This window comes from Vicia villosa, unplaced genomic scaffold (assembly GCF_029867415.1).
Source record: "Vicia villosa cultivar HV-30 ecotype Madison, WI unplaced genomic scaffold, Vvil1.0 ctg.004761F_1_1, whole genome shotgun sequence".
NCBI classification, from domain to species: domain Eukaryota; kingdom Viridiplantae; phylum Streptophyta; class Magnoliopsida; order Fabales; family Fabaceae; genus Vicia; species Vicia villosa.
In genome coordinates, this window is record NW_026706508.1 from 16,682 (window position 1) to 30,049 (window position 13,368).

The following is a 13,368-nucleotide window of genomic DNA, read 5'->3' on the forward strand; positions in this document are numbered from 1 at the left end:
AAAACTGAGTCAATTACAAGGAAAATTTTTATGGAACATAAAGGAAAACTCCAGATCGATTCACTGGGCCAGTTGCAAAACAGTCAGTAAGACAAAAGAACAAGGAGGACTGGGAGTAAAGTATATTGAAGTCATGAACATAGCTTTGCTAAATAAGTGGAAATGGAGAATTCTTAAGGAATCGGACAAACCATGGGTGAAAAATTCTCAATAGTCGTTACGGCAACATCAAGGTCAAGGTCCAGGTGGGTAATGCTTCAGTCTTCACTAGCAGAGATTCTATATGGTGGAGAGATCTTATAAATTGCGAGTTCGATTTTCTGGCTGGTTACCGTAATTTTGCAGGCACAATTAATGTTTCAGTTGGTAATGGCGAACACACAGCTCTGTGGCAGGCGAGATGGGTTTGTGATCAATCTCTTTGTGAAGCTTATCCAGAAATTCATGAAAGGGTGTTAGACAAGAATTGTAATATAGCTCCAGCCGGTATGTGGGAAGGAAATCAATGGATTTGGAATGCTGCTAGATTTGTTGAAGAACCGGATACGCTGCCAATGGAAGTTCGGGAGGAATTCCAAGTTGTCTTGAACGGCAAGGATCTTCATAGGAATGATCAAGATCAATTTGAGTGAAGAGGGTAGTTTTTCAACAAGTTCAAACTACAACAGCATCATGGAGGAGAGAAGAGTGGCCACGGATCAAGCTTTACAGAAGGCTTTATCGTGTCTTTGGAGCATCAAGGTGCCGTCAAATACAACTTTGTTTGGTTGGAGATATCTCACAAATAGATTACCAACAAAGGTCTCTCTGCACCGGAGAGGCATATCTTTGGACAGAACTTGCGTCCTTTGCGAATTGGAGTTAGAATCTTCGTCACATTTGTTTGGCAGCTGTGTAATCACGGAAGGAGTGTGGAAAAGAATTAAATTATGGCTGGGAAATGATCTAGATCTGTCAAAGGAGGAGCTGCAAAACTTCTTTCACCATTGGAATAAGTTAAGCAAACTGAAGACTAGAATCACAGTAGCAATTGTGTGGCTCGCAACTATGTGGAGTTTATGGCTGGTAAGGAACGAAATCGTCTTCTCTAATTCAGAATTTAGTTTCAATGAAATCATGACGGTTATTGTTTCTAGGTCCTGGTATTGGATGTCTGCTTATGTTACTATTTCGACCGTATGTAATTTTTCGGTTTGGAACACCAATCCCCTCCTTTGCTATAGAGGGTGACTTTTTGTAATAGGGTGGAGTATCCCTTATACTCCCTATTATTGAATTACCTATTAAAAAAAAATTATGGAGTTGAAATTGACTACATTTTTCTTGATTCCTATATCTATTATTTTAACAAGCAACATTATAGAAGATTCTACTAAAACATATTTTTGCATAAGGCATATATATATATATATATATATATATATATATATATATATATATATATATATATATATATATATATATATATATATATATATATATATATATATATATATATATATATATATATATATATATATATATATATATATATATATATATATATATATATATTTAAAGTGACATCAGAAAAAATTAGTACAAGTTTAAAATATACTACACAAAAAAAAAATTATTTTTTATTTAAGTAATCAAAATAAAAGATTGATTACTAATGAAATAAAAAAATTCATTAAAACTTTTTTTATTTTTTAGTGATCAGTTTTTTATTTATTTAAGGATCATTAGCTGTGAATTCATTTATAACAATAACCAATGCTTATTTCCATATTACCAATTACCAAATTATTTATATATATATATATATATATATATATATATATATATATATATATATATATATATATATATATATATATATATATATATATATATATATATATATATATATATATATATATATATATATATATGAAGCATGATTCATTGACATCAGGTATAAATCTATATGGCTTACATCAAATCTCAATCGTTAATAATATTCAAACAATAAATAGCTTATTTTTTTAGAGAACGGATAGGAAATGTCAAATTGACAAACATCGTGATATTATTTATTTTGATAGCACTAAATAGCGAGAATGATAGTTTGTTTTATTATTTATGTTTTAAAAAGCATATGTTTGCTATAAAAATAGGGACATTTTGATATCAATTATAGACTGAAAGGGTATAATCGATGTCAGACTTATAATTTTGAACACTTGATTCTAAGACAATGAAAGTGTCTTAGAGTCAATTGAGAAAAGGAAATTATATTTCTCAGGGGATAGATGTCGCGCGCGATGTCTTGGAAACTAATACGACAAGTCAAACCATAATCACCATACTTGCACAAGATGATGGAGTAGAAAGCAATAAATAACACAATCAATTGGTAACCCACTTCAATTCAACCTGCATCTACGTCTGGAGGGTTGGCTTTCAACCCACGAAAGGAAATTCACTCTTAGTAGTTTAGTACAATTAGTCTTATAAGCAACAACAAACCCTATGTTGTTTAATGCCTCTTCCTAACATTAACCAATGATTTTCTTTTTAGGACTCCCCCTAAATATGAGACACTCTCTCACTTTCTTTTTCTTGCAAACACTAAACCCTAGTGTTTGGTTTACAATCACTAAAACCTAGTGTTCAAATTCAATCGAATCTATGAGTGATGTTGAATCTTAAAATTCAACTAGATAAGTCTATAATTATGCCAAAATTACTGAAACATAGTGTGGTGTACATACAACAATAACAAGGTCTCTAAGCCAACCTTAGCACTCTTAAAATATTTAATGTATTACTTACTTTCCAATGAGGATTTCGAGCTCCTTATATAGAATAATTATTTCAGGCTTTTCTTCATGGATGTTTGATTTGATTTCATCCATAAATAATGTAGAATTTGTTGGATATTATTTGTTCCACAAATCTCTCAAACAAGATATAATTTATTTCAATTTTAATTTGAATTAATATTCTTCCAACTGTCAAATAAATCACCTAATCATATTGATAAATGAATATCAATAAAATCTGATTCAATATTTGACCAGAAAGTCTTCCAAAATTATGCAACAATGGCATGTTGTGCAAGGCCCAGATGTTGTACTAACATGCTAGAACATCGTGTCCAATATATGTCCCTACGACACCTCCGTACAACTTAAGTAAGCTAGATTAATCTTGAACACTTTTAACACCTCTCCATGTTGTTATTTTGTAAAATGCATCCAATCCAAAGATAAAATTCACGAGGAACTTCAATTTCCCCCTTTGGAAAATTATGAAAAAACAACACTTCAAGATATCGCACTCATTCAGATCCGGACAAGTGACAGCCAATAGGTATAGTGGACTATCAGAGCATACAATCAACAACAGTTGCCATCTTCCAATTATTAGAGTTAAGCACCAGCAGCAACATAAATTAGTAGCATTAACATTCAAATACTTACACATAATCCATTCAATTACTCCAAATCAAATAGATAATCCAGCATGCAATCATTCACAAACTTAGTCATATATGTACCCAGTCATCACATACTTAGTCATGCATAACACAAACAATTTTGGTTAGTATCAAAATATGCATAAAACTACTAATATAACAACTAACTTTAAAAGGGCAGTTGTCTTGCCCGATGCTCCAGTATTTGCTCAAGCATGTAAGCACATCATTAGCATTTCAATATCATTACTAAACAAATGCATGTGAGTACATCATTAATACTTCAGAAATAGTAATAAACAACTACATGTTACTTGTTACTTGTTAGTTAGTCTCACTAATAGAGATCACACGACACCACTACTTCCCCTTTTTGCCATAATTTGGAAAAGGGTTAGCACTCTAAAATAACAACTAGAGGTATGTCATGGATAGGCTGGTATGTTAGTACATACACAACCAAATCATGATTAGAACCACTAGGACAACATCAAAAGATGCACAAGCATTATTTCAGTTATACAAGACAGTCTTTAAGAAAGGCTACTTAGCATTGGGTACCAACTCGGTATTCGATCCAAGATCCGACTAATCATAGGGAGACCAATTCCAAAAAATCCCACCGCGCACTTGTAGAGGTCCAACTTAATGCCAGAGCAAAGCTATGTATGGGCTGGCCTAACATAATAATATTAGCATCTAATGTGATTCAAAACTCAGACCTTAAGAGGAGCATACTCTCAGGTGTCAACTCTTCATCTATCGACAAACCCTTGGGAGGTTAGAAGTTTGTGTTGCAAATGAATCATATACTATGCAACAATGACATTTCAAATTTAATACATGTTTGGTGTCAGACAAATGTCAATGTCCGATGCTATTAACATTTTCTCAAATTATACCCAAAATCAACATGTCACTATTGCGTCTTGTGTCAGTGTATTGTAACATGTGTCCTATGATAGTGTAAAGTTCACTTTCAACTTAAATAATGCATACAGTCTTACACTGCATATACTCTTACATAAGAAAATCAATATCATATACAAAAACACAAATCAAAAACATGGTAATTTTTATTACAATGTTTTAAAGAACAAAGCTTTGATCTAACTTCTAAGCTTATATATAGAAGATAATATAAAAAAAATTTGTTAAAATCAATAATTCGATCTAAATAATAAATACTTCAATTTTCATAACTAGTTATATTCAATCATAATTTCAAGAAATAATAATATAAATGATAAATAGTTCAACACAAGCTCAAAACAGGATATTGGGTTGATACTTATAATTAATTTATTATAGAGAGAGATTTTAAGAGACTTTAACTAATAATTCTATAGTAGTACAATAAAATAATGAAATTGAAGAAATAAGAACCTAGATCAATTAAGAGAAATACTAGAAAGTAACAAGAGACTCATATCCGATGAAATACAGACACAAAGATGGACATTGAATGCAATATGCTTATACTAACAAATATTTTTAAAAAATAAATTAAAAAAATGCAATGGTGTTGAACACTGAGACCTATCAAACACGAGATATGTATTCAATCAATTGGTGCTACATAGCTTTTATTGATCTAATAGCCATGAACTGGATAATCATGTGATGGACCAACAGGTTTGAGAATGATTTAGAACATCAAATCGAATAAGCATATAGAAAATTGTCCGGTCGTCACCCGACTTAGTTTGAAAATCACCATCAATAAGTGTAGCAGATGATTGTTCAATTGAATACTAAATGGTTTGCAAAAAATAATGAATTGCATACTCCTAAGTTGGCAATTGTTAATATGTATAAATTATGCAATTGAAAGTGACCATATTTGACTTGATTCCTTATCTATCATTTCATTAAGCAACATAATAGAAGACTCTACAAACCATATTTTGCATAATGCATCGATGAATGCACTATAAAACACACCATCAACTTCCAATCGCAACATCTTGAATTCTCGATAAATGTTCATCGCTTCTAAGAATAATTCCTAATTCATGTACACGTCGATCATTGTAGAATAAGTTAGTAGATTTGGATATGTTTTGCGCCTTCATCTTTTCAAATAGTCTTATAAATTCAAAATACATGCCTTTCCATCTGTACGTACGCAACAGAGCATTGTATGTTACGACTTCTCTTTTGATGAAGCTATTAATAAGTGCAAGGAGATGGACATATCTGGAATCGAAACATAAGTTGTAACATACAATGCTATGTTGTCCAAGTACAGAAGGCATGACATGTATGATGAAGTTAGAAAACTATTTGAAGAGATGAAGGCCCGAAACATATATCCAAATACACTATCTTACTCTACAATGATCGACATGTAAACGAAAGGCAAAATGTTCCAGAATGAAGCCGAGTATGGCCACTTTCAACTACATAATTGATGCATGTCCACAATCTCCAACTTTGGAGTAAGAAATTTAAAGTAATCAGGAGACCATTAAGTATTCAATTACAACATCATCAATAGCTGAGATATCATTACCTGCATTGTAGAGACAAGAAAACGCTTAGTATACATCCTTTGTATGAGGTTGTTTGTTAAGTACTTCCCTTGGAATTCTAGAATTTGTTTTGCTACGAACCATGCTGGCCTACTTCCAAAGAACCCAGGGGTTAAAAAAGAATCCAATGTAGAGAAATTCCCAGCTCTATCACTTCTACTCTCACTGCTACTACCAGGAGCAACATCATTTCCACGTAACATGAACCACATCAATAAAACAATGTTCATCATTATAAATACTTTGGTAAGTGGTGAGATGGACATCAAACCTTGGTTATTGTCATAAACAAATTCACCGTAGTTGATTTTTTAACACCGAGACAAAGAATTAAGTTGAGAAACATTAAGAGAACGTGAGTTAAGAGATTGATCGATAACATGAAATCAATGAATGAATGAATTAAGATCCAAATATGAATGGAAGGGACAAAGTATTTATATAAAGAATAAGAAGAATTGAACAAGACATATGTTATGTTACTGCGTGCATGTTATATAAGGTGTTAAATATTTAATTAATAATTAATCAATTAATTAAGTAATTATTAATAACATGGAAAGTGGAGAGGGCGTAAAGGAAAGTAATTATGAAAACGTGTAACAAACGAAAATCTAATTTAGAAATTTTTAATATTTAGTTATTTTTAATTTTTTACCATAACAACTTTATAGAAAAAATTTTAAACAAAAATATTTTCCATAAAAATTCAATTATTAATTTATGAAATTGAATACATTTTTAGCAATCAATATTTTAAGGAATTTTTTTTTTATTTTATTTTATTTTTATAGTAATCAATCTTTTTTATTTCTTTTTTTCTTTAAATAAAAAATTGATTACTTAAAAAAAAAGAGATTTTTTTCCTTAAGAATTTAATTACTAATGTGAGAAATTCTTTACATTTTTAGTAATCAAGTATTAATGAAAAAATATTTTATTTTATTTTTTTTAGTAATCAATCTTTTATTTTACAACACAAGAAAATTGGGAAATTGCGATGGTAATTATCATAAGTTACAACGTTAAATCTGCCGCAATTTGCAATCTACGACGGATGCAGTACCGTCGCAGAAATGTGTGTCACCATACTGTTTTGCGACGGTTGTCGAAAAATGTCATACCAACCTTCGTTCTCACTCACGACTGTGAGGGAACTTATGTAAATTTAATATTGCGAGGGTTGCCAACCGTCGTGAATTTCGGTTTGATTTTTGTCTTCATTGTTGATTGCAACGGTTCAAACCGTCATGGATTTTATTTGTTGCTTTGTTTTTTAATACTAATTCTAACGGTTTAAAACAATCTACAGGGGGTTATAGCCCTGCTAAAATAATTAATTTATAAAAAAATCATAATAACAATAAAAATCCATATATTTTACCATAATATTAATAACCTTCATTTTGTCTTTCTTGATTACAAACTTTAGTATTTGACATTGAACTAAATGAAGAAAAAACGAATAACACCCTAAAATCTTGATAGCACAAATTTATATGATATATTTAGCTTAATTTCCATAAATATTATTTGTATTTTCCTTAATTATGTTATTTTATTCTGGTATTATGCGGGTATTTTCCTTTGTTTCAGGAAATGAGTCAGTGTGAGCATATTTGTGAAAAGAAGAAGAAACAGAGAAAAATTGATCTGTATTTATTAAAGAGAAGTGAAAAGAGGTGCAAAAGAAACCTAGAGGTGCAAACATACAAGACCCAAAGCAAAATGGTGGAAGCCCAGCCCACGAAGGAGCTGAAGCTGCCACCTCAGCATAAGGAGACGCCCGTCTCCAGGGCCCAATAGGCCGTCCCCACTTCAAAAGTCAAGTGAGACGTCCGTCTCACACCTCCCCAACCACGTCATCATGGAGACGCCTGTCTCCACATTTTTAGGGCACTTGAGACGCACATCTCAAGGACGTGCTTTGTTTTCGTTCCCGTTTCAAAAGCGCCACTATATTCACGGAGAAAAGTAAGGAGACGTGAAGACTGGAAGTGAGACGCCCGTTGCAAACCTAGATCTATAAATACCACATGAATAGCATATGAAAAGGGTCCGAAATTCTGCAAGAGTTGGCTCAAAGGAAAGGAGGAAGACCAACGAAGAAAGCTGTGTGAATCTAATTTGTATCAATGCAAAATCCAATTCCATTGTTGACAATTCAAAATGTTTGTTGGCCACTAAAACTATGTTTTCATGGTTCAATCTATATATATATATATATATATATACTTATAGTTTTTTTTGACACATGACAGGTTGCCAGCATGTGATGAAGGATCGAATATTAATTGGCAACTTAACTATTGGACTAAACTTTTATGACAGTTGGAGCAATGATGCATATATGAGTGAGTGGGAGCAACAATTTAGGTAGTGACAAAACACAACATCGACTTATTTTGTGGCTGCAGTTATTTTGTAAGTGTAATAGTAAACAAATAACATCGACTAATTTTAATTCCTGGACTAAACTTTTATGACAGTTGGAGCAATGATGCATATAGGAGTGAGTGGGGGCAGAAATTTGGGTAGCGACAAAACACAACATCGACTTATTTTGTGGGTGCAGTGATTTTGTAAGTATAATAGTAAAACAAATAACATTGACTTATTTTAATTCCTGAATTTAATAGGGGCTGTGAAGAAGAGAAATAGTTTGTGATGTTTTTTGGAACAATAGGTCTGGCGAACCCCTGATGGTTAACAGAGGCGGTCAAAAAATGACTACTAGCGATGCCACCCTGTCTCGATCACTTGGAGTGCTTCCCCTACTGCTCGAGATATTTTGAAGAATGCTTTGGGTGTAGTGGGTTATTGATGATCGTGAGTCCTATAACTTTCCTACTCCATTGGAAGTGTCAAACAAGAATGACGTTGATGTTGGCAGAATTCTATCATAACTACAAGTCTTATTGGATTGTTTTTTAACATATTGGATATCAATGGCAAACCGTCATGGCATTTTTGCAGGTCTGAACTGACTCGGTTTCTACGGGAACCCGTTTATTATTCGTTTTGGTTGAGCTTTATGCAGGGTTGCAGTTCTTATATGGTTTATTCCAGTACGAATATGCATGGTAGGTGGTTGAATGGTATTTTGGCTTGAGTGGGGTTTATTGGTTCTGAATTTGTATTGTACTGAATGGTATTATGGCATTGATATTTTTGTGACTGTTTGAATGTATATGGTTTTTCATTTGATATGTACAGGAAAGGACTTAAAAGATGCAAGGGTGCTAAATGATGTCGTTGATGTCCCTATTCAAGAATTCGATATTGTGGCATAGATGATAATAGAATGATGAATGTCATTGACGATTCTGTCAAGTTAGTGATGGAAGAGGTGTACTTGCCAATTTCTGATTCAGAATTGAAAATTACACCTTTATCATCCTCAGTATATTGTTTGTTAGCATTCACCCCACTATTGTAACACCCCCAACTCTATACTAAACAAATAAGACATACATTTGTGTAAATCAGAGTAAAGAAGCATGCATCTCACGAGGGCGTTACACATATTTCAAAATAAAACAAACATTTTATCTTTAAACATGCAATGGTCATTTCCAAATAACACGGGATTTAAAACAACATGCAAATCACAGCAGAATAATCATCTCATCAAATAAATGGTAAAGTCGAATGATTCCCATACATCATCCACCATATCTCAACATCTCGGCGCAAGGCCATTCATCAACAAAATAACGTATTCAAATACGAAATACAGTACGAGTAAACAAATATCTCATAACAACAAGTCATAAAATATAAACCCAACCCCATGTGTTACATATGACCAGAGCACAAGTGACTACTTAGTCAAGACACCTTACAAAGATATAAATCTCTAAGCTAAGCCTCATCCGAAGCATCACTATCCATGAAACCTGCACGTTACCAACAAAAGATAACATTCAAACAGAAGGGTGAGAATTCAACTTCTTATAGATAAACATAATATGGGAAATGTAAAACACAACAAGAATACATTTCAAGAATTCATCACTCTTCACATAAACATGCATCATATGCAATTAATCAAGATTCACATATTCATGTCATACAACTTAGCTCATTCAATTCCACATAATCAAACATGATTTCTAAACAATGTATATAATAATGTTTCACCAACATGTAGATTCTAAGTACATATCCTTTTCGACAACATTCACGAAGTAACAATTGTATTCAAACATAATCATATTCTAAATATACAAGTTATCATCACATAATCACATACACATGTTTTTCCAAATATATAGACATGTATAAGATTCACCGATGTATCACAAGTATGAACATGTATCACCAAATGCACATATTCATCTCTATCCCATTTCACAAAACATCATAGAATATATTTACATCATTGGAATCGTGTCATTAATATTACAAGTATACATGTAACCACCTCTCTTACACATGTATCATCCTCAATCAAACATGATTCACATATCCACACACACACACACACACACACACACACACACACACATATATATATATATATATATATATATATATCATTAGTACATATAAATTCGCATCTACATCACATATATCACATTCATAACACAACAACTATTCATATCAAATGAATCACAAATCCACATATATGCATATCCACCAACATCATTCCACACAATTCATATCACATAAATCACACCAACAACAACATTTCACACCGACACGTGCGACTCAAGTGTGACTCAATGCGATATGCACGTGGATCCCTCCGTTATCATTTTTCGGTCACGCCGATTGCCACTCTCTACGGACAAGATAACCACCTCTAAGCCCCATACTCGTTAAGCTTTCAAACCCCATACTCGTTAGGTTTGGGACAAGCAAATAATCTTCGCAAGATTACCCGACATTGCCACTTTCAAAGACTCATGCTTGTGTACGTGTGCAACAAAACAAGACTCATGCATTTAAGACGATCTCTCTATCTCTTAAACTACACAATCACATCTTTACAACTTTGCACAACATTACACAACATGACTTTCAATCCAATATCACACATCAATTAGCATTTATCAATCAATCACATAGTTCATGACATTAACATCTCATAAGGCATCCATGAACATTAGTCATACAAGATTCATCCATAACATACACATATAACTACATGTTATTTTCAATTAACATCATAATTAAATTAAACAAATGCCAATCAACCCTACTCTATCATGTAGAAAATCTCATTAGCTTCCTAACGCTTCGAACGGCGCATAAAACGGAGTTACGGATCAAAAGTTATGGTCTTTACAAAATCTGCTCAAAATTGAACCTCTAGGTCGACGCAAACTCAGTTAGGTCGACTCAAAACTCCTCTAGGTCGAACTAACAGAAGGAAAAATAGATTTTTGGCATTCTGGACTGTTTAGGTCGACTCAGGTTCTGCATAGGTTGACCCAGGCTGCGTGAAAACTCAGATTTCACCATTTTTCTTCCCTAATCCCTTCATACAACGCCCATTAACCCATATACAATCCCTACATCAATTGAAAACGAATTTTGCACATATACAAGGTTCCTAAACATGTTCCTAACCATGGGTCATCCATACAACACATTGAACATGAACAAATCACAAAATCCAATTGGTTTCACATAAACCTTATCATTTTCTAAATCCATGAAATGGAAGAATAGAAAGCATACACAACATTACCCAATCATATAAACCTATAAGAACTTGGATTCAAACCCTTACCTCTTGAATTTCTCCTTCTAACTTCAAGAAATCTACAATTCCTCTTCTCTTGTTCTTTCTCCTCTCTTCTCTTCTCTTCTTTTTCCCAAATTGTGTTATCTATAAAACCCTAGTTTTCCTCTTCTTACTATATTTCTCTTAATGGGATTAGTTATGTTATTACCCACCCATCCAATTATTAATTAGGCCCAATACATAGTATACTACTAATAACCTAATTAAATCATAAAACACAAATATGCATATAATTAGATATTTCAATTAATTAGTAATACCACATAATAATTAAATAAACAAATAATTAATAAAACACACAAATAAGCTAATAAATAAAATATCTAATAAAATCGGGCTGTTACAACTATCCTGTGAAATACCAATGTGCATAATTAAACTATGAAGATTTTGAATGGTCAGAATTAAACTGTGAATTTAAAACAGGTCATTAGTCCCATTCATTTTTTCTATAAATAGTAAAGTTTTAAGGCTATATTTATATGTTGGACCAAACTATGCATAACCACATCATGTTTGTGCAGTCTTTAAGTTGGCATAACATTCATGTTTTACATCTTGCAGAAGACACTGGATGATATTAGGATGTGCAGGTGCAAGTGGATTAGTGTGTCGATGGTTTTGGCCTCTTCGTCGCACATGTTACGGGGTATCTGTTTGATCGTAAGTGTTGTTTTCCGGTTAGAGTTTATAGTTGGCTTCTGTATGAATCGTTTGTTTGCTGCTCTGTGTTGGTTGGTTCTCTTCAATTCGGTGATGCGGTTAAACTTAGTCCCGTGGTGAAACTTAGTTCTCTTTTGTTTGAGACATGTCTTTCAAAGTTGGATAGATAAATTTCTGCAACTCCTTACGGCTCTCAAACTCTATGACTAACTTAGTTTAAATAATGCTTTTTTAATAAGTCCATGCTTGGCAATTTTGAAGCACATAAACATTGAAGTTTTACCAAAATTTTCGGTTCCATTATGCAGGTCCAATGTTAAGTTCTGGCATGTCTATTGAAGTTTTTCAGTTGAATATCTCTCCAGCTCTTGCATGTGTATTGAGGTATTGCTCCTGCATGTGTATTGAAGTTCCATCAATTCTCTATATTCAGAACTTTTATTACACTCTTTATCATTTTCAGTTGTTTACATTACACTTAAATTTGAGGTTTGATTTTAGGAAGGTGAAGAAGTCTTGCCATCATCAGAAGGTGCCGGCGAAAATGTGAGCAATGTTACAGAAAAGGTGATTATACAAAAAGTGATACCAAGTGAAGAAAGAGTTCAAGCACAAGCAAGGAAAGGGAAGTGAGAAAATAGAAATAGAAAGTGTTAGAGAAGAAGAATGAAGGAGGATGTGATGATATAAAGATCGCTAAATCAGGAGATAATATTTATAATAAAGTGAAGGAACATGGACTATTATGGGGAGGGTTATGTACTTATGTTTATAAAGAATGTTTAAGAATGATGTTCTGTAAATTAATCTGTCCACACTGTCTCACGCCTCTCGCAGACAACATAAGCACTAGGTGGGTTTGTATAAACTCAAGTAGATTTTTTATATTAGAAGGTAAAGTTGCTTTTTAAATCTAAATCTAATGTATTATATTGTAACACCCAATTTCATCTAGAAAGAAAATAAAATATGAC

General features: G+C 32.7%; 1 protein-coding gene across 1 annotated transcript; it reads left to right on the forward strand.

The window, feature by feature from the left end:
- The first annotated feature begins 672 nt into the window (after nucleotides 1-672).
- On the forward strand, nucleotides 673-9,269 carry LOC131642295 (uncharacterized). The gene is made up of 3 exons (XM_058912572.1): nucleotides 673-1,176; nucleotides 9,017-9,074; nucleotides 9,193-9,269. The coding sequence occupies exons 1-3, from the start codon at nucleotides 673-675 to the stop codon at nucleotides 9,267-9,269; spliced, it is 639 nt and encodes a 212-aa protein (XP_058768555.1).
- The last annotated feature ends 4,099 nt before the right edge of the window (nucleotides 9,270-13,368 follow it).

What these genes read in the sequence shown, in the direction of transcription:
- LOC131642295 (XM_058912572.1), top strand. Translation starts at nt 673, where the DNA reads ATGGAGGAGAGAAGAGTGGCCACGGATCAAGCTTTACAGAAGGCTTTA. An exon ending in CTTATGTTACTATTTCGACC is followed by an intron (nt 1,177 to 9,016) that starts GTATGTAATTTT and finishes AGCTTTATGCAG; the next exon opens with GGTTGCAGTTCTTATATGGT. An exon ending in GCATGGTAGGTGGTTGAATG is followed by an intron (nt 9,075 to 9,192) that starts GTATTTTGGCTT and finishes TGATATGTACAG; the next exon opens with GAAAGGACTTAAAAGATGCA.